The 21,088-nt window shown below is 46.3% G+C and overlaps 1 protein-coding gene across 1 annotated transcript; it reads right to left on the bottom strand.

Moving 5' to 3' along the window:
* Nucleotides 1-1,520: 1,520 nt before the first annotated feature.
* On the bottom strand, nt 1,521-20,416 carry GTPBP1 (GTP binding protein 1). Its single transcript, XM_057388518.1, has 12 exons — nt 20,196-20,416; nt 14,689-14,800; nt 12,617-12,797; nt 11,220-11,568; nt 10,642-10,765; nt 8,596-8,710; nt 8,000-8,144; nt 7,675-7,857; nt 6,741-6,876; nt 6,052-6,230; nt 5,359-5,553; nt 1,521-3,779 (listed from the first exon to the last, which is right to left on the bottom strand). Exons 1-12 carry the CDS (start codon nt 20,388-20,390, stop codon nt 3,687-3,689), a joined length of 2,007 nt encoding a protein of 668 aa, XP_057244501.1. The 5' UTR covers nt 20,391-20,416; the 3' UTR covers nt 1,521-3,686.
* Nucleotides 20,417-21,088: the final 672 nt, after the last annotated feature.

The following is a 21,088-nucleotide window of genomic DNA, read 5'->3' as shown; positions in this document are numbered from 1 at the left end:
TGAGCCTGGTGAGGCAGGAGAAATGCAGAACAGCTGTGGGAGCAGATTTCTCTTATTTACTCCATTTCCTCCTCTATTCTCTCCTTCTCAGTTTGCCCTACACACGTTATGAATTAGCCCTGCAGAAATAGATGGTTACAGACAGGAGTTTGTATTTGATGCTGTAGCCTGTTGCAAATGCTGCACTGTTTTGTTCATTTTATTTTTTAATCAACAGATTCTAATTTATGCCTATGCAAGAAAAAAAAATACCAAGACAAATAAATTATATCAAAACTGCCCAGAGTGGTTTGGATGTTTTGTAACTGAATATGTTGTTGGTAATGATGCATAGCTAGTAGATAGACAAAGCTGTTCTTGTTTCTCTTCTTATATGTAGTTTTATGCCAAATTCTTATTTTTGAGCTTGATGTACCAACTCTATGGTCACCCTGTCATTGAGCAGGCTCAAGGATGCAAAAACTGCTTGAAACAATGCTGAAAACAAGCCTTACTCTTAATAAGTCAAATTCTTTGGGACTTCAGTGACTTCTACTAAGTCTGTGATATCATGGCTGTCCCAATCCTGCAGTCACCACCCAAGCCTTCCCATCCTCTGCCTTATCATGAGCAGAGCCCAGCTTGGCCCCGAGGAGCAGCGAGGCTGGGCTAGCAGGCACAAAGCCTGACACAAGCCCCAGTTCAGGATATCTGCATCCTTCTCCTTTCCTTAACAGGGGCTGTTAATTACTCATCAGCTACAAAGAAAGGAGAAAGGAAATATTTTTTTTTCTCAGCATGAGCAAGTCAACCTAGAGCATAAAAAGGCTGAAAAATGGGAAATTGAACTGGCTTGAGAAGGGTCACAATCTTGTCTGCTTAACCTGGGCTTGGAGACAGGCTTGTGATGAGAAGTAACACTGCAGCTCCTCCCAAAAGGCGACCCCGCTGCCTGCCCTGGACCAGCCCTTGCCAGAAGGGCTGTGTGGGCCTCTGCTCTAGCTACCACCAGCCCAACACTTACCTATGAAAGGGCTGAGCAGAGCAGAAAAAGCCTCCATGGATCTCCAAGGTCAACCAAGGAGGCAGAAAAAGGCTCCTTGCAAACCCTGGAGAGTGACACTATTTGCAGAAACAGGTGCGGTGCAAGTCCTAGGTCCTAGGAAACACAGTATGCAGGTATTGCAAGTGCAGTGCTAAAGCTGCATCCTCTAGCGGAGTTTCCCTCATGGGGCTGCCCCCAAGTGAGTTGCTAGAGCTGCTCTTCACACCCACTCGTACACCTCTGGCACAGCACAGCTTGCACCACGCCCATGTTCTCATTTCACCACTCTGCCACTGAGGTGCACTTCATTGGGGCCAGAGTAAAAGCTGTCAGGGCTGTGCAGAGGCTCAGCAGCAGCTCTCCTGTGCTGTGGTATGCCCTGCCCTGCCATCACTATGAACACAATCTCCCTTATAGCCAGCAAAGGAACCTGGTGCTCTGCTTCCTCTGGATTTCAGCCTGGTTTTCCAGAGGGACAAAAAYCAAGAAGACACACTTTTACATGGAACAAACTTTTTTAAAATTTATTTTATAGATCACACCAGCCTGAGTGATCTGTAAATGCTGGTCACAAAAGAGAGATAACACCACCTCCTTTGCACAAATTGAAGTGAACCTTCTTTCAGTCTCGGCAGTCCCCTTCATTTGGAGCACAAGGAATGGAGAAAGAAAACCGCCTGGAGCTCCCTGCTCCCCTCAGAAGCAGAGGGCAGTGAAATCAGATGCAGTTTGGTGCTGCTACAGGGCCAGAAGACAAACAGGCCAGGCCCTCATGCCCTGCTTAGCCACACCTCACACCCTCTCACAATGCGGGTGCTATTAGTGTTGTAGCCGCCTATAGTTCCTCCCTCGCCAGGAGTGCTGGTATTTAGGCACATAGCTTGGAAAAGGATTGTCTGACCTCCCCCTTCCACCCACCCTCAGGCCACTGCAGTCTCTAAGGCAAAGGGCCCTCGTCTCCAAACCACACTTCCCACCTCTCCCATGCCGCTTAATGCTCTTGGAGTGCTGGTGTTGGCAGTGGGAGATGCGCTCTGCCAGTCAGCYGGCCTGGAAGCCTACCCCGAGTCACAAGGTGAACTGGAATGAACTCCACACAGGTGACACAGAGTGAGGAACAGGAACAACYCGCTAAGGAGGGACAGAAACTTTACAGTCTCCCTCTAATTAAAATAAAAGTCCTTCATTGGAGGAGGAAGCCCTCAGAGAAACTGAGCCTGACCACACCTGCTGGGGAGAGCCATGATTTACTGAGGATGCCGCCTCCTCCTCAAAATGCTACCAGGCTCCCACAGCTCACCACAAACCAGCAGAGGACAATTCCTGTCCTCACTGGAGCCAAGTGAGGAGGCAGGGTTAGAAAAAAAAGATCAAAATAAGCAGGGAATCAATCACTTGAACAACTCATTAAATGGTTTAAAAAAATATTCCAACAGTAATTTGTAAACTGTCCTTGCATGGCCTTCTTGGAGAAGCCAGAATTTCTCATTAAAAAAAAAAAAAACTTAAAAAAAAAATTAAATGGAAGTCAGAAAAATGACCATGTACTTCCAGCTTTGGAAGTGCTTTTATAAATTTGGTACCAATTCATCAGTGCCCTCTTTGGCCAAGAAGGGAGTAGATGAATCCTACCTCTGCCATGGCAAAGTTTGGCCAGTGAGTTCCAAAGAGGTTCTGAAAATCTCAGAGTAAACAAAATCCAGGGGAGGTCACGTTAGCCTGGTGTATCTGTTCCAAAGGTATCTTGCCACCTGTGATCTCTGACCATCGAGGTGAGAAGGCTTTCTCTGGCTCAAGGGACAGACTGAGTGCTCCTGCGCTATTGTTAATACTGTCAGTGGAGCTGCTGCAGCCTTGAGAGGCAGGTTAGATTTGCTCCAATGTGCACTGAACAAACACTAGGAAAAGCAGCACGATGGGGAGAGGAACAGGGTGACTAAATGTCTGCCCATTTAACTCTGTTGCTAATTAAAATTTTAAGTGCTATCAACATTATTTGAGGATACTGAGCATAGGATCCCTGAACTTAACATCAGCAACTGCTTTCCAATTTGTTTCCCTCTTAGATCTTCAACTAAAGAACTTTCTCACCATCTCCTTCAAACTTCAGTCATTACAACATTAAATTAAATCCATTCAGAAATAGTTTCAGCGGGAGGGAATTAAAAACATATTTGGCACGAGGCCACAGTGGTGATGAAACAATGCCCCATGGAGCCACCCTTAACAACCTGTTTTAACCTTTGCAAGTCTGAAATTTCAGGCATTTGATAACCCCTGGATCTGAGACAGCAAGTAGGGAGAGAGCAGCAAGTCCTGTGGTCAGAAAGGGGTGAGGGAGGAGGGAGGCAACTAACTGGCTCTTTGCAGCTCGATCCAGACTCTCCTCTCATCTTCATGCACACAAAATGTAATAAAAACTAATAAGAATAAAAACTAAGCCCATGATGTACAAAAATGTGTCGACAGGGGGAGGAGGAAGGTGTCAGTTACTCAGTTCTCTGTCTTATCACCTTCATTAGCTTATAAATTATGCTCCTCTCCATCGCTTCTTCTGCAGCCAATCAGCTGGGATGGGTTTTGGTTTAAGCTGCTCTGGATCTTTTGGATAAGAAATGAAGGGAAGGGGAGGAATTCCTCAGAGAGAGGAGGAATAAGAAATTCAGCAGCCACTGGCAGGAGTCACACAGGCTCCCTGAGATTTCACTTTATGGCGCTGACCCCCACGTCGACGGCCACCTCCTCCGACTTTTGACTGAAAAACAAGAAGATTGACTTCAGTTCAAAGCAACCCCTCAGCTGGGATATCAACACAGCAAGAGTTCAGATGGATCACACACACATTCACACAGCACGAGGGCAGTTGTGACTGATCAGCTTCCTACCACTGCAGGAAGCAGATAAAGCAGGAAGGAGACAGATACACCATGAGGGAAGGAGACAGATGCACCATGAAGTTTTACCCTTCAAGCTGGGGAGACTCTTTTTTTTCCCAAGTTTCTGAATGCTTCGCTCCCATGAGAGCCAGCAGGTGCCATGGGGTTCAGCATACAGGAAATCAAGGCCTCAGGCTCCTCTGACATTGTTCAGGATTGAAGATGAGCCCCCCCACCCTCCCATGGCTTTCTTGGTAACCTGACTCTTCCCAACCTCAGCAAACCCACTGTTTCTCTTTGAGAGCAGCCAGATACCTTATTGCCCTCACGGATGTGGGGCTCTTCATCCAGTGCAGGCTGAGGAGATGTGGCAAGGAGAGAGAGGAAGAGGTAAGCAAGAACAAAAGCAACCCAGAGTCTCAGGGGGAGGGATGAAACAAAGAGCAAGCAGGGAGCACTACTTACAACCACAGTGGCACTACAAAAACACGAGATGGAGGTGTGAAGTCCCAGACATATGCAGAGGGAGAGAAACCCTGCCAGGGGGCCCTCTTTGATCAGCAGTCTGGCTCAAGAGAGCAAGATTTGACCATGGCAACCAATTAAAAAGAGGAACACCCTGTTRCATGACAGAGTCAGTTCCTGAGCCCTTCACGTACTAAGTAAGTATCCTACAAGGAGAAGACCTTTCCTCTATCATCAATAAAGCTGATAAATAGGCTCCCAAAGCCTGCAGTGAGAATTGAGCTTCCATTCCTTTCAGGCCAGAAAGACTGGGTATCCTTCATGGACAAGCTGAACTGAAAAGTCCTAACCAAATAAACAACCTAGATCAATTTCTCTAGAAAGAGACAGGCCTTTCCTTCTTCCTGGATGTCCCCCTTCTCCCTCTTTGACAGGGCAACAACCTGTGCCTAATACTTAGGTTGTAATTTCTCTAGTGTAGGGATACTCTGCCTCTCATTCAGGTATCGAAGACCCGTTCTATGACTGTTGCTAGATGTTTCACTAGTTCTGCTGCTGGGTATACAGAGACATTTCTTCACTGTGCATATGGTCAAGCAGTGAAACAGGTTGCCAAGGGAAGTTGTGCAGTCTTCCTCCTTGGGAGGTTTTTAAGACATGACTGGATAAACCCCTTAGCAATCTGGTCTGACATCACAGCTAATCCTACTTAGAGCAGGTTAGACTAGACGTTTCCTGGGGTACAACCTGAACTGTCCCAGTATCCTGAGCTGCTGTCTGATGGAAGGTCAGCCAGGGAGTCATCCAGTCATAAAAAAATGACAATTTCTGCTGTGACACTACTTATATTTCTGTTTGTTTCTGTGGTACATTGAGTCCCAAGGTGAGTTCAAGGTGTGAGRGGATAATGCTTGTGCTTTAGAGTGCCCTTCCTCCAACAGGTGAAACCAGGGCACAAGCAGCTAGGAGAGACACAGTACTTTCCTCACTTACCAATGGTTGYAGGGCAGTAGGTGTCAATGGTGCTGCAGCTGTTGAGGGGGCCTCATCCCCAGCGGCTGGGCCTCCAGCTGCCGTCCCAGAAGGAACACCATCCTCTCGTTTCGTAACAGCTCCCTTCTTTGTTGACTGCATCTTGATCTGCTGTGGCTTGGAGTTCATTGGTGAGTTATTGGTGGTCTGGAGTAGCTACAAATTGTAAAGGGAGAAGCCAAACTTGGCATTAAAATAGTTAGGTTGATCAGGCAAGGTTCAATGATGCTTTTAAGAAAAAGCCTCAGGAGAATTTATAAAAGTAGTCATGAGGAGAATGCAGCAGCGGCAGCTCTCTGAAGAAACTTAGACACCTGAGCTTCCACCCTTCGAAAGCCACTTGGCTGAGGTGACACTCTAACCTTCACAACATGACCCAAAGGGACCAGCTAAAAGGTATCAGAAACAGACAGAACTTTAAGAAACAGCAGCATCTGGCTCAGCCCCCCGCTTTACATTCCCTTATTCACACCAGTTTAAGACCCATCACAAGACAAAGCACATCAGTCATTTACAACCCATGTCAGSGCTATTGCTTGTGGTTGAAGCACAGCCTTTTCCCTCAATTTTCCACAGCTATCCAGATTCTCCTGCTGGCTTCCCAGTGTACGAAGTAGCTAATGGGCAAAAGCAGTGGGACTCATCAGCCTTTACCTTTGTGATGGTACCCACAGCTTTGGTGCGGCCTTCCCGGAASACCAGCCGCTGGTCTATATGCAAATATTCCGGGGTTTTGATGAAGCGAAAGTGCACCGTGGCTTTGTCCCCTGTCCGCAGGCAGTCCTTGTCCATGCTGAGAATCGTGGCCGTCTGACGGATGCTGCCACAATGCACTGCAAATGTAAAGCACAAAGGCTTTCAGCAGCCAGGGCCATTAGTGGAACAAGCTTCAGAGACACATCTAAGGCAGCTCCTCACCCTGCAGCTAAGACYATACGGGTCACGCAGCTGCCTTTGTTCTGTCCCCAAAAAGAACATGTACATAAGCTAGGACAGCTGCCTTCAAATCATGCCTGTCCTGAAGCATCCTCAACAGAATCTTACATACCAAGCAGCTGGGCTAGAGGGCAGGACCCAAAATGAGTCTTTCCATAAGTGCTTGAAAGTGGAGAATCTTTGCACCAGATATCCGGCAAAGGCAGGCTCCAAGTACACTTGAGGCCACACATCTCCTTTCTACCTTACAGCCTGCCCCCCTTCCACATTGCTCGGAAAGGAAAAAGTAGGAACTACAGCATTTATTCAGGTTGACAGAGACATCAGGAGCAAAATTATCTCAGGGTAGATCTGATATAAACTGCTACCACCAGGAAACAAAGACAAAACAACACTGACACACGTACCCATGGCCTGATATCGTGGGCTGATGGTGGTGGGGTGATGGAGCACCAGAATCTCTGCTTCAAACTCCCATGATGCTTGTGGATTCAGACGGGGTGACACCATTACCATGCCTTTCCGGATGGAAGAACGCTTGATCTGAAAAGCAGAGACACAAAAAACCTCAGCACGATTCTCCAGGGAAGAAATTTGTTGCTCTGGCTGACTGCATCCAGCAGAATCCTAAGGCATTTCACAGATACTATCTATCTCATGCCCACCAACAGGCAAAGCAAGAGCTGTGTAGCTGTATGCTTTGTGTACAATATTACGTAAAGGTTGAAAAAATCAAATTCAGCTGAAGTTTCTAAGGAGGCTTCAAAGTACTGGAAATGCTGAACACTGACACATTTACCTCACTGATCCTTTTTAAGCAAAATATACATCCCAGTTGCACATTATCCAAGCAAATGATCTCTCCAAAATCATGATGTCTGTTAATATAACACAGTAAGCCTGGACACATGAAGTATGATGTAGGTCAAACTGTATCCCCTTAAAATCAATGTAGCTTCTATTGACAAGAAACCTTTTGCAAGAGGAATTGTATCAAATTTTGCTGATTATTAAATCACAAATCATGCAGCTGGTCCTACAAGCCAAGAGGACTAGTGTAAATATGCTGCCAGGGACACTAATGCAGTTCCAGTACAAAAGGGGACTTACCTTGCAATGCCTCCCCTTTCTTAGGTATCTCCAACATCATTGCCTAGTGGCATTGCAATCCCTGGCAGGTAAAACCAGGATGTGGAACCACAGWAGTTCTATGAGATTTCATTCCACTGCAAAATGAGGCAGCTGAGGTTTGCAGAAAGCCTGATGGCAGCTGAACTCCAAGAACACTCAAAAATTAGGAGGGCAGTTCCTGTTCTGGGGGTCTAGAGGAGATCACCTCACCTTCTTCAATGCAAAGGATGCTGTCTGGCCTCCCCGCACCTCCTTGACAGGCATCCTCTTGCGGTGGATGGACTTGACAGCAATAGGGAGGAAGTTGCCAAGGGGATCTGGCCCCAGCAGCAGAGTGTCATTTAGCTTGATGAGACCTCTCAGCGTCGTCCCAGAGACAACTGTTCCTACACCCTATGCCAAAAAAGAAAAACCAGTAATTGTGGTTATTCAATCAGGCCAGCAGAAGAGCTCTAGAACTCCCCTCTCTAGAGAAGATACCTTCTTCAACCTAAAAGAGGGAACAGAACATTCTTCCAAATACCAGGCCCCTTACCGGGACAGAGTAAGTATCGTCTATCTGGAATTCTGCTGGCTCTTCTTCCCTGTAACTGGTCCGTGGAGACAAGAGATTAAGAAACATCTTCAGCAAATCTAGATTCTCCCCAGTAACATTTGAAATCTGGAAAATTGGGCACATCCTGTAAAGGAAAATTGATGGAGTTAGTTCACCTTCCTACCTGGCTTTCCACATGTAGGGAGACATCCAAAATCTGGGGACTGAATTCAATACACAGTGCTAGGAAGGGAGAGCCTGGCAAGCAGTCAGAGGCACAACGGCCCATGTTTGAAAACCTGCAACATTGCCTCTGCCTTCTGATGACATTTGGAAAAAGGTGTAAGGTTCCAGGACTGAAGGAAGACAGATACCCTGTTGTCTTCTGCAGACCGCCCAGAAGCAGCCTCTCATTTCTGCCTCAGAGAGGCAAAGAACAAGCAGGTCAACCTCAAAAATCAACACACTCRTATGGAATCAACACACCACATGGCAGATGCAATCTTCACACATCTAGACAATGGGACTCTCTGAATCTCCTCACCCAGTCTCCACATAAGATTGAAAGAGAAAGGATTCTCCTCTACTCCCGTTACCTCTCTGAGCTGAAGTTGGAGGCTGTTACAATGACATCATCCTTGCTCTGAACCAGCACGGGAATCTTCCTGCACCCTGGGGACTTCAGCAGTCGCTGTAACAGCTTCAGGGTTTCTTAAAGGGTGAAATGAATATTGTTAGGGCAGCATCTCCTGTCTTTACAAATCAGTTTTGGAGGTCTCTCCCCGAAGGGAGATGGGTGCTCTGGCCACAGATAGACAGAAGATGGCTAAAGGTGAGACTATGAGTTTGCTGCAGCCCAGGTGGGACTCAGGAGACATTCCATCTTCCATTTCATGCCAGCTAGCCCGCTGCCAAGCGACACCATACATTAACAGACAGACAAGTTTGCATCTGCAAGGGCAATGCTGTGAAGTAGATATTTTRTAGCTATTAGTAGCTTTAAGCAGTTACAAAGTATTTCCTCTTTCTAGGAAGGATTTTTCCTAGAAAGTTCCTAATAGTGAATTAACTGGAAACCAAGACTCGGGAATGGACATATTTGAGAATGTGTGAATTGGATATCAATTTTGACCAAGCAAGCCTCAATTCATTTTTTCTGGCAGTCAACTTGCCCTAGGAGGCTGGAGAAGCATGAAAGAGGTAAAAGATTATCATCAAACACTAGGACAATGTGGGTGGACCATATTAAGAAATCTACTTTTTGGGACAAATCTCATTGGTCYCAATTTTAATCTTTTAGCTTCTTCTTTATTTATTTTCTTATAAAGCTTTATATCTAGCAGCCAGAAGGGGCATTACCTGATGCGTTAGCATCAGTCTCCTACAAAGTGCCTTACAATAAATAAAGAAAAAAAACCAAAAAGGGTACTAAGGGCTTAAAAGAGCAAATAATTTGTTGTACAATTGTTATCCAATTAGATGGGGTTTTGTAAACAAATGATTGCCTGTGGGAAAGTAATGTTTTGGATACACAAATACAAACATCTAATCAGGCCATCTGCTCTTCACAGATATACTTGAGTCAAATCTTGTGTTGACTTTAAACAGAGCATGTCACAGGAGCAGCTTCTCCCAAGAGCAGTTCTTCTCTCCTCACGCTGAGCCAAAGGTTCTTCTTCCTTCCCAGTTATCATCTTATGCTCAGGCCCTACATTTATTTGCCAAACATCTAGTATAGAGATATACAGATTATCTCCTGATCACGCGCTTGGAACATACTTAGGATTTTTACAGTAATCAACTGAACTACAGACAGTACCAGAAGCATTCATTTCCCTGATGATCAAAAAAACCCCATTGCTCCAATTAACCACACCATGTTTCTGAAGGTGTGAGAAATGCTTAAAGAGAATTTTAAAAGTGAGAGTAGGTCACAGCCTGAAAAGATGTCAAACATGGATTAATGGAACACTGCTGGAGTTAGAGGTGCTGCTTTAACTCTGCTGAGAAAAAAATCACTAGTCTATGCTACTTGTTGCCACCCCTGATTGTGTCATGTCCTGCCTCCCATCCTGCTACCAGAGCCCACATATGCAGCTGCTTTAAACCATGATTTACGAAGTGTTGGTTKGTTGTTCAGACAGAGGAAGGAGCTGCTGTGCTTAGGCCAGTGTACCTGAAAAGTGCCCAGGGAGGTAACAAGCAGCTGCCCCTTCCTAAAAACTTCCGGACAAGAACTCTGATCACAGCTTAAGATCACACTCCAACTGTGGGCAGAGAGGAAAGTAGCTTTCAAGAGAACTTCCAGATTTTTCCTCCATGTTTAAATACCCAGAGAGAAAGCAGAGCCCAAACCCCAAGTGTATGCTGCTCCTCTTAGAGCTCAATTAAGCAAAACCTTGTAGCAAACACTTTTGGGCTGCTCAACTGGGTCCCCAACATGGGTAATTTTGACATGGTGAGTACAAGTGAGCTACCTGCAACATAATCAAGGGAAAAGGACAAATTTCTGGAAAGTGTTTAGGATGCAGTCAGAACCAGTTAAAGCAGCTTTCTTCCAGCAGTAATTCCTGAACCCAAGCAGAGGACAGCAACACGTACAGAAGTAAGAAACAGCCCTGGAGAGAGCCTGTAAGACTCACCTTGCAGGATGTTGGCAGGGCACATATCAATCTTGGTCACCACAACGAAGACGGGAACGTTAAGTGCAAGCGCCAGGCCTAAGTGCTCCTTGGTCATTCCAACAATCCCAGCGTTACTCCCAACCTATACCAGGGATATAAAATACAGGGAAGTCACTGTTCCTTCTGCAGTAAGCTGGATCACGGAGAAGGCCTCRTGTCAGATGTGCAGTAGACTGTGATTAGGCTATAGATGTGTCACTGGAATTGTATGACCAGACCCAGCTCATCTCAAATGTTGTTGGACATTGGCAGAGGACTGAYTCATTTCCCTCAAGTTTTAACAAGGTTTTCTAGAATTTATAAATCTTTCCGCTTTTGAGAATCACAAACCTTGGGCCTATCTGGGACTGACAGTCCTGGGACACTTGCCTCAGAGTCCAGAAAAGAGAGCCAGAGGGGCTTTTTCTCTCCAACACTAGGAGATGCTGCCTCCCTCCAAAACCCCACAGGCACTTTGCAATAGGACAAAAGTCAAGGCTGTTAAAGCTGTGAAAGGCCCAATCCAGCTGGTATGGCCCATCTTTCTTGCTACCTACCATAAGCATGCAGAAGTCAGGCAAGTGGCCAGTCATGCCAAAGACGGTGGTTTTCAGGTACTTCTCGTGACCAGCCAGGTCAATGAAAGTAATGACCTTGGTGGATTTCTCACAGATTTTTGTCCACTCCAAGCTGCCACCGTGGCTGTCAGGTTTGTTCACCACRTTGCCCTCGCTGTCGAAGCCCAGAATGTCATTGCCCACACTGCTGGTGCGGCCTGACTCAATCTCGTGCTTGTGGCGGAAGAGCTTTTGCCGAGCAAAGCCCCGGCCATTGTCTAGCTCGCCATGAGTCAAGACACCCAGCAAGGTGCTCTTCCCTGCATCCACATTGCCAACCACTGCTACCCTGCAGGGAAAGGAAAAAGGAGCCTGGTAAAATACAGTACCTGAGGAAATGAACAAGTGATCAAAAAAACCCAAACATCACTGCTTCTGCAAATAACTGGCTTTTTCTCCCTATCCTTCAAGCAAAGATTTAAAAAGTTAGATCTTCACAAGCAGAGCACAGATTCTTTCACAGTTATTAACTAACAATGGAGATCCCAGACTCTGGGGCCTGGGATGTGGAAGACTGGGGAAATATGTCACTGGTGTCCACTGGTGTCACTGAACATGACACTGCTTGATGTCATACAGTGTCATACAGTCTCTACTCCAACTCCTTGTCTCTGTGATCCAACATAAACACAGTGGCAATCCAAAAAGAAGACTGAATCCCAACTTGATCCAGAACACCTCTGCCTTTCTCACATTTCTCATGTTGCAACAGCACCAAGCGCTAAGTAGAGCACAAAAATTAAAATTGCTGTTCCCAGAAAAAGATAAGCTAAAAAAACAATGAAATATTTTAGCAGAAAGCCATCTCCTACAGCAAGCTCCTTCCTTGACTTTGATCAATGTGGCTGTTATGGCCATTGGCAAATGTTGGAAATCCACTCCATCCAGGTCTGGGCAGATTCTCAAGTCATGTTGCATAACCTAGTATATGTCCATTAAAAGGTGACTTGTATCATCGGAGTCTTTGAACAGAACTGGATCCTTAGTTAAAAGTATTGTGTTCCAGCAGTGTGCATATATACACATACATACAGCCACACGTGCACATGTGACTCCCTTCTGGCATCCCAGCATACAAAACATCCCCCAAATGTGAGGCTGCCACCCAGACGGCAATGGCCCTCTGCTAATCAAATTTCCACCAACAGTTTGTTCACAAAAGAGACAGCAACAACAAAAAAGCAATTTCATCAGCAAGGAGTGGCCAAGCTCGACTCCCTTTGTTAAGTAGCTACAACACCCAGACTCGAAGCGGCTTTTCTGGCTCAGCATCACGCACTGCTCACACAGTAAAAATGCAGCTGAGCTGCTAACCCTGGCTCCATCCAGCTCCTCACCTGACCTCCAGGAAGTCGTTGTCACCCACACGTTTCCGAACGAGGTAGTCGCGCACCTTGCCCCCTGCCTCCTGGTGCTCCCGCAGGAGGATGACATCTGCCTCGATCTGCTCTGCCATGCTCTTCAATGTGGCATAGGACGCCTCCATGTCTGCCTCACTCAGACCGTACTCAGTCCCATCTAGCGTGGTGTTGAGGAGACAAAAGCAGTCAGTGAGCACCACCTTGCAACAGGCAGCAGCAATGTCATCCTGCTTGGGACCTTCACACCCATCAGGATTTATATGTGGACTGGAAATGTCAGCCATGTACACAGAATAAGCACCCTTGGCCCAAAATAAAAAGGGAAGGTCTTCACTCTAAGTCTTTAAATGTACTAGAAAAGCACCATCTTTCATCTGGAGGAGTTTTCTTCACAATTTTTACGAAGGGGTAGGGATTGGCAAGAAAGAYATTTCTGTCTAATTCCCTTACTTTGTAATCTGAAGGTATTTTGTGTCCTTCAATCAGATAGAATACCTCCTCTCACATTGCAAGAAAAGGTAAAGCATTAACAAAGRAAAGCTCTGACTGAAACATCACCACAAGAAACCAGTAAATGTGGGACCATTATAAACAATCAGCTTATAAAACCACACCCCATGTACACATTTTCAGCAAGTCTGACCTGCACAGCAATTTTTTTAGCCCCCATGTACTCCAGTTAAAAAATGTTTTTGGCATGTTTCACTGCCTTCATCCTAGCACTTGAAAGAAATGCTGACAGCACATGAGACCAGAAAAAAAAACAAGGAGGCACTGCTTCCTCTGAGCAGCTTACCCAAGCAAAAGAGCTGACAGTCAGACCATGCCAGTGGCAACTATCTAGACAGGGTCAAGGCCACAAGTGTTCTCTTTCCTAACCAAGGTGCTGTGAAGGTGCACAGATTTCACCACAGAATCTCCTCTGTGGGTAAAAAATGCCCACAAAACAACAAACAAASGTGGAGTGCCCCACTGCACCTGGATGACCAAAGCTACTGCCATGTGTGCATGTTCATATGCATGGCTGACTCATCAGCTAGTAAGCAGGAACTGMAGTTTGCATGAACTTATCAGCATTTTAATTACAGCACAGCTCTAAAACTAGCAGAGKTACTGGGCAATTTCCAATCTCACTCATAAACTGGCTGAGAAGTTGATGACACTGAGGGAAACTAAAAGCCCCATGTCTCGAGCCTTGGGTTACAGGAAGGGAATGACAAGTCAGGGACAGAAGACAAGAACCAAGAGAGACAGGGAAAGGTCACTGTTGCTGAACTAATGAGCTTCTTGTGTCAGTCTTCATTTGCTTCTCAGTCAGCTGAGTTGGGCATTATTTTATATTATATATATATATATTATATATTATTTTATATTCAGAAAAGGAATTTCAATTTCAAAGGAAGGGCATGCTCAGTATTATTTTACCAGCATCAGATGTAAATATTCAAATTGTCAAAAAGAACAAAAAGGTAATCCATGTTAACTGCTAAAATCTGCACAGGCAAATGACTGCAGTCATATACAAATTAATGTGACAATAAGAGTCTCATCCTGAGTGGAGGAAAACCTTCCCTCCATAGTGCAGACACATACTAACAAACAAAGACAGCAGCATATATTTTGGCTATGTGAAGTATCTATAATACTCTCCTGTGGGATAAAAATATGTTATTTCCAAYGGAGCAGTGAACAAAGTCAGACAGAACAAGACATTCACAGACATCAAGGATATCTGTACTAAAGCTGTTACTGTAATTTTAGATTCTTTGTCTTTTCCTGGTGTTCTCAGACAAGATACACTTTATTTCCAAAAGAGAACTTGCATGATTTTATACCAAAAAATGTTTAGCTCCACTACATAAGACAGTTGTTGGCATGAATAAAATGGAAGAATCTGTCCCACATATTCTGCTATACTTTATGGAGGTTTTCCCATTATTCTGGAAAAGTATGCATTACCTTCAGCAGCTGTCCAGTTAGATTAACTAGTTCTTTTCTTATAATTTTAATGCGTTTTTTGTCATTTTCCTGGGAAGCTATATACTCACCTGATCCTTGTCCAATGACATAGATGGTCTCCCCACATCCCTCATCAATCCTCTCTGACATCTGCTGGAGCAAACTGTCATATTGCTCTGAAGTTGGACTCACCATCACCAGCTGGAAAAAAAAGATTAAATATATATTTGCAGATAYCAGGCAAACAATTTCAAAACCAGCTTCAGCTGCAAGGACAATCAATCAATGTGCTTTATTGAAAGAGAGGGCTCTTTTTCCAGGACCACTTTGTGGTGGTTTGTTTTGCTTTTTAAACCAGTTTTGCTGACAGCTATTTCCTTGTGACACTGCACAAGGTTGTTTGTCTGAGCTCAGAGTTCACTCAYGCTGGAAAATACACATCAAAGCAAGTAAGAATACCAAGCATCTCATTTTGATGCAACCAATGTTTAAAAGTCACACGTAAGTGAACACCCCAATAGGTTTCCATGAAAGGCAAACAGAAATGGGAGGAGATATTTTCTCCACAGAAATTCCCTAGTTGGGTACTCCACAGTCTCTGCTGCAAAGAGWGCTGCTGCTCCCCCAAAACACAGCAGGACGGCCAGAGGAAGCCAACCAGACCTCACTGCAGAGCACACCTAGGCACCAAAATCCAGAGCATCTCCGAAGTCTTTCACATATTTGATGTCCCCTTCTGTTTTCTGAGGGGGCAGAAGGAAAAGAGAGAGCACAAAGAAGCATTATTTTCAAACTCGTCAGAGAATTTTAGGTACTTTACAGTGCTGAGGGGCACACATACAAAGCAATTTGTATGAGCACATCTGGAGGTTTCACCAGAGAAGAGCTGCAGTTTTGTAGGCCAGCAGCTRTGTTATCAACAAGCTCTGACTGCAGCTATTGCAACAAACAAATCCTTTGCCCTTCCCTCCAGGAATGTCAAGAGAATGAAAAAACAAAACAGAAAAAGCAGAAAATGAATACAAGAGAATGCTTCAGGAATGATTTTTCTTAGAACTGAATGGCACAGCACCAWTTCTGGCAGAAACCTGCACTGCTCACACAGTACAGCTGAAGACATTTGCRCAGAGCAGCCACAATGGTGGCATGGCAGTGACAGACCAAGAAGACCTCCATCAGTCACTCCACCTGCCCTCTGGCTACCTCCGTGGTTACAAATCTGCTGGTGGCTCAGCATCCCAGTACAGCAGCCTGATAGCAACTGAGATAGACATTTCTGTGAAAAAGGCACTTTTAGTAACATCTGTAAAGGCTGTCACCCACCAAGAGCCCTATGAGTAGGCACACCTGTGCCACAGTACAACACTCAGTGACATCCACAACTGTCCCTACATAAATGTCCCAAAATCACACCCAGAAAGAAGCACTTCCCTTCACTATGCACTGAGACCAGCCTGAAATCTCTGCTAGATTTGCATAAACATATGGTTTACAGCAGCTGACAATAATATCCTCAAGTCTGCCCAATGTTCTTTAACAGAGTCTGATTTGTTAGCATAGCTAACACAGTGTGTTTCAAGGAGTAACTACCTTAACTAATACTATTACTACCACTATTACATAGTTGATGAAGGCCTTGTTTTGGAAATCTAGAATGTAAGGGAACCCAACACCACAAAAATAATACTTAAGCAGCTTTCAAAACCATAGTGATGCACACTGGGAAACTGAAGCACATACAGCAGGTGCTGGTTAGAAGGTTTAAGCTTGCCAAAGCAACACTTTCCTCAGATATTAAGGGTCCCAGAGAGCATGGATGTGTCTGCAAGGGTCAGACAGCTACAAGAGATGCAATCGCCTTCACGTGCCTCTTTTGGACAAATGTGCTACATAAACCTTTTAAGTATTTGGCATTGTCTGCGAAGGGTACCAAAGCACTCTGATCTGGAAAGTCATAGTCTTTCTATGTCTTGCTACAGAAGACTGAATTTTGCTTTACTAGTTTTTCTTTCAGTTCCATTTTCCTTTCAGTTTCATTTTCGTCTTGAGGGAAACCACTGGATGTAAATGTATTGACAGAAATATCASCAACTGTTGAGAGGTTCAGTCCRGGCAGGAATGGAAAGCTGTGTTTTGATGTGTAGGGCTTTTTTCGCCCTGCAAGTACTTTTAGGAATTCCTGGAAGCACAACTGATAGGCTCACTGTTTAGGCCAGTGCACCAGCACAAGTCATGGACTCAGGAAGATCTATTGAACAGGTTGTAACACACATAAAGATCAGTAAAAGAACAGGGACCATCAGTGTCAGGCACACTAACTTCAGTTTCTTCAAGTCTCATCACCAGCTCTATTTTTCTATGAGTCCAAGTGCTTCAGCAGTGTGAGCAGCAGGGTGYTGTAAAAAGTACCAAGGCACTCAGCAGCTCATTGTAGCCTTTTCCTCATGTTGCCAGGCAGGAGGGCTGGGGGCCTCAAACAGCACAGGCTCACTCACATCAGCTCAAAACACTGTTCCCCCACACTGCTGCTTTCACTGCCATGCAGAGGTAGTCCTGAAGTGTTTTCCAGTGCCACACTGCCTCCAAAGTTTACTCTGGGCCTGATGAAACTTAAAGCTGATAAGACATAGTAGGACATCAAGTATCTGTAGATAAAATAGCAGCTTTCATGGATCACAACTTCGAATGCTGTTCAGCATTTCCAACAACTGCTTCTGCAGCTGCAGCCCCAGACAGTTCTGCAGTTTCCTGGGTCACTGCAAGATGTGCCATTTTGAAAATCTGTTTAGCTTCCTGGATAGAGAGAGCCTGTTCTCTGCCGTTCTCCTTGGCTGAAGAGAAGCCCTCCATTTGGGTCCCTCTGCTTTTTTTGCTTTTCATCTTTGAACAACCCCCTCCATGCTACGACTGCAGGTTTTTAAGAGGTTTTCACAAAGTTGAAGACTTTCGCTTTTGCTCTTTCCACTTTGTCAGGCACTGAGCAGTTATCGGTAGGAGCCATGTGGGTCTAGCAACCTGACATTTCCTGTAGGGCAAAAAAGTAAAAATCTGTTATTGTTTTATTCTTAAGACACCAGAAGGAAACATAGCATTTCAAACTTGAGGTATCTCTAAAGTCCATTCCCAATCTCTGGGAGGTGGTTTTGCTTGCCTCTTCTCTGATCAGTTTGGGGACTAACATACACCAAAGGTGGTAACAGCTACAGTTGCCTGGGCTTATTCCTGGACTCTGCCATTCTGCACTGCCCAACAGCAAGAGGCCACAGCTTTAATTAACAGCAATTTCAAGACACCAGCAAGACTGAGATCGGTTTAAACCAGCACTACTACAGGCAGTCCTTACAAAAAAAAGCATACTATATCCATGAGGCAGACAAATTACAAGTATTAAGGGCAAACCAAATACTATGTGGTACATAGTGCTGGTCGTTATTGGAAAAACAGAGCCTTGACATTTTGCATGGTTGGAAGACCACCATTAGCCATTGAGAAGTTGGGGGGAAAGGCACTTTCTGCAATATCTTTTCCCTGTAGACATACATKGTTCAGGTGCTATTAATGTTCTGTTGTCCATGTAGATCTAATATAAGTATCAGCATCACTAATAGCTTTGTGTGCTATGTTTTTTGACCTCAAAGTTGATTACTGCTGCAGTGTGTTGGCACTGAGGGGAAAACAAACACCCATTAAGATCAACATGATAATGAATTTGTGCTGATGAATAGAACTGTTTGCCGGACCAACTGACAAGGTGCACTTGATAACAGAATTCCAAAGTGCTCCACTCTAAAAAGAGTCCACCTAACAATGAATGCACAGGGAGAGGATCAGGAGAAAAGAATTAACACAGTCAGGGGGTGGGGCAGAAGGATTAGGACAGAAGTAGCAACTATCAAACAAACTGATTGCAGTGGGAGTCCCCATTTTCAGCAGGGATTGGAGTGGAATAATTCAACTGGGAAGACAGAAAAGATGGGGAGTGCCAGGAAGGTGCAGGTTAGCTACTGCATTCTCACCATATGGGATTGCTGTTTTGAGCACACAGTGAGAGATTAACTTGGAAAGAGGGAGAAGAGCTCACAGTTTTAGCTCTCATCCAAGATAGGGATGAATGAAAAGTCCAGAGAAAAGAAAGCAGGTGTACAGTACTCCATGGAAAAGTAAATTGTAACAAAGGTCAAAAAAATGCTTACCTACCACCTCCATAGCAACTGAAGATTTCTAGGAATGGAAGACAGACTGACACCACAAATGGGAGTTTGTGGGAGAAAAGCACTCCTCTCTCTTTGCCTGAGTTTTGGTCAGGTTCCTGGTTGTCAAGAATCAGTGATGTAGTCCTTGGCATCCTCCTTGGCCCACTTCCACAGCAGYCACATCCAAGACAAAGCACAGATCAATACTGGCCTCCTGTACAAAATCTTGTCCAGCTCCTTAAGGCACAAACAGGTGGCTCAACAGATACCACTGGTTTGGTTTCTGTTCTTTACTATCTTATAAGACGTCTTCATAACGTTTGTTTTAATACAGTACCACATTGTTAAATATCCAGTGATCCATTCAAAAAACATGTTTCCATGTCCACAGACACAATTCCTCTTTCTGTTTCTCCGTGCACAGAGGGCAAGAAACTTGAGGACTCTGGAACAACTTTAGCTGGAATCATGAAGAGGAGGGACGACAGAAAACTAGGAGGAAACATCAGCCATGCTGACTTCTGGATCACATAATTACAAGTTTTCAGGAGACTTTAGAGCAGGAGGTAGCACCACAGTACATCAAATCCATGGCAGCAAAAGGTACACAGGTATATTAAACAAATCATCCAATCAGGAAAAAAAAAAAAAAAAAGACAGTGTGAAAAGGTAACTAATGTAGTCCATGGCAGGCCCTGACACACACATATTACTACAATGTACCTTCCTGTAGGATGAAAGTGAGAACTGGTTCTGACAGAAATAAGACCACCACAGTTTTGTCACTGGGATCCTAGAAAGGAACGGCACATGGTGAACAAGACTTTTTTTGTGATGACTGAACCCTGTTTGCAAGAGCAAGGCACCCCATCACTGGGCCCTTCTGCTCAGAAGTTACAAGCTCTGACCTTCTTTTAAGATTGTGGAGAAAGTCCCGGGAATTAGTACAACTGGCCGCAGAGATAACTAGAGACCCAGCGCGGAGGGCAAACGTCAGTGGGACGTTGAAGCAGCTGTCAGCTCCAAACCCTGCGCTTGCTGAGGATGCTACACCGGCTGCGGGCTGGCGTTCACCCCAGCCGAGGCGGAGCAGCCTGCCAGAACCCTCTTGTCCCGGCCCGGACACGGAACAACTTTATTGCACTTCTCCCGGTCGCCTCTACACAGCACCGCTGACTCCGCCGCCGGGCCAGGTGCAGGTGATGCTTAGGTCGGGAGAACGATCAGGGGAGCCTCCCGTCCGGGCGAAGGCAAGCGGACCCCAGCCCTCGCTCTCCTGAGGCGCGAGGGGCGGCCAGGCTGGGGGGCAGCCTCTCGGGCATGGCCGACCGGCAGGGAGGWGGGCAGCGGGGGCCCGGCGGGGAGATGGCGCTCGCCGCCGCCCGCCCCCCCGCCGGGCCTACCTTACTGGTAAGGTCGATCTCGGGCTCGCCGTTGAGCGCCTCGCCGTCCTCGCCGTCGAGGGCGGCACGGAGGGGACAGGCGGCCGCCGCCATGCGAGGCCGTCCGCCCGGGGAGCCGGGCTCCGGGGCGAACATACAGGCCGGCACCGGGGAGCCCCCTGGAACCGGGGATCGGCTCCGCTCCGCCGCCGCCATCTTCCCTTCCCTGCCCGGCCCACCGCCCCTCCGCCCCGGCACCGCCCCCGGCCCGCCAAGGCGGTGCCCGCCAATCACAGGCGGTGGAGAAGCGAAATTTGCATGTTGCCATGGCAACAGCGGGTGGAGTCGTGGTTATTCATGGGGAGGCCACGCCCCCTGCGAGCGCGTGAAGCCAATGGGAGAAGCACTGCCAGCTCGGCTTGTTTTCTACACATACACACACACAACAGAGCCCGCTCGACGTGTCCGGGGCCGACTGTCCAATAGGAGAGCTCCTCTTCGTGACAAACAACACTGAGAGCCAATCAAATAAGGGATCTCGTGGGACTGGGTGGGACTAAGTGCCGCCACAGAGCCCGCCCTCGTGGGTAGGCATTCCCCSCGCCTAGCCAATGAAAAAGAGGAGATTTTTCACTGACAGTTGCGTCAGCCAATTGAACAGGGTAGGAGCGCGCCAGGTGTCCGTACAGTCCGCGGGTCCCTGGTGTCCTGGCCCGTAGTGCCCCCAGCTCCCGGAGTCCGCAAAGACCTCCGCCGCCCCTCCCTCCCTGGCCTCCCGACAGAACACCCCTACGCTTGTTCGCCATGCGAGCCCACAGTGTTCAGACTCCCGGCGGGGGCCACCGCCAGCGCCAAGGAGGAAAACCCTCTGGCTGAGGGGTTCTGCGGGCTGGCAGGTGATCCCTGCTGAGCGG

The sequence above is a fragment of the Malurus melanocephalus genome, unplaced genomic scaffold, assembly GCF_030028575.1.
Source record: "Malurus melanocephalus ecotype Western Australia unplaced genomic scaffold, MMel_1.1 scaffold_17, whole genome shotgun sequence".
Classification (NCBI taxonomy): Eukaryota; Metazoa; Chordata; class Aves; order Passeriformes; family Maluridae; genus Malurus; species Malurus melanocephalus.
This window is presented reverse-complemented; position numbering and strand designations above follow the sequence as displayed.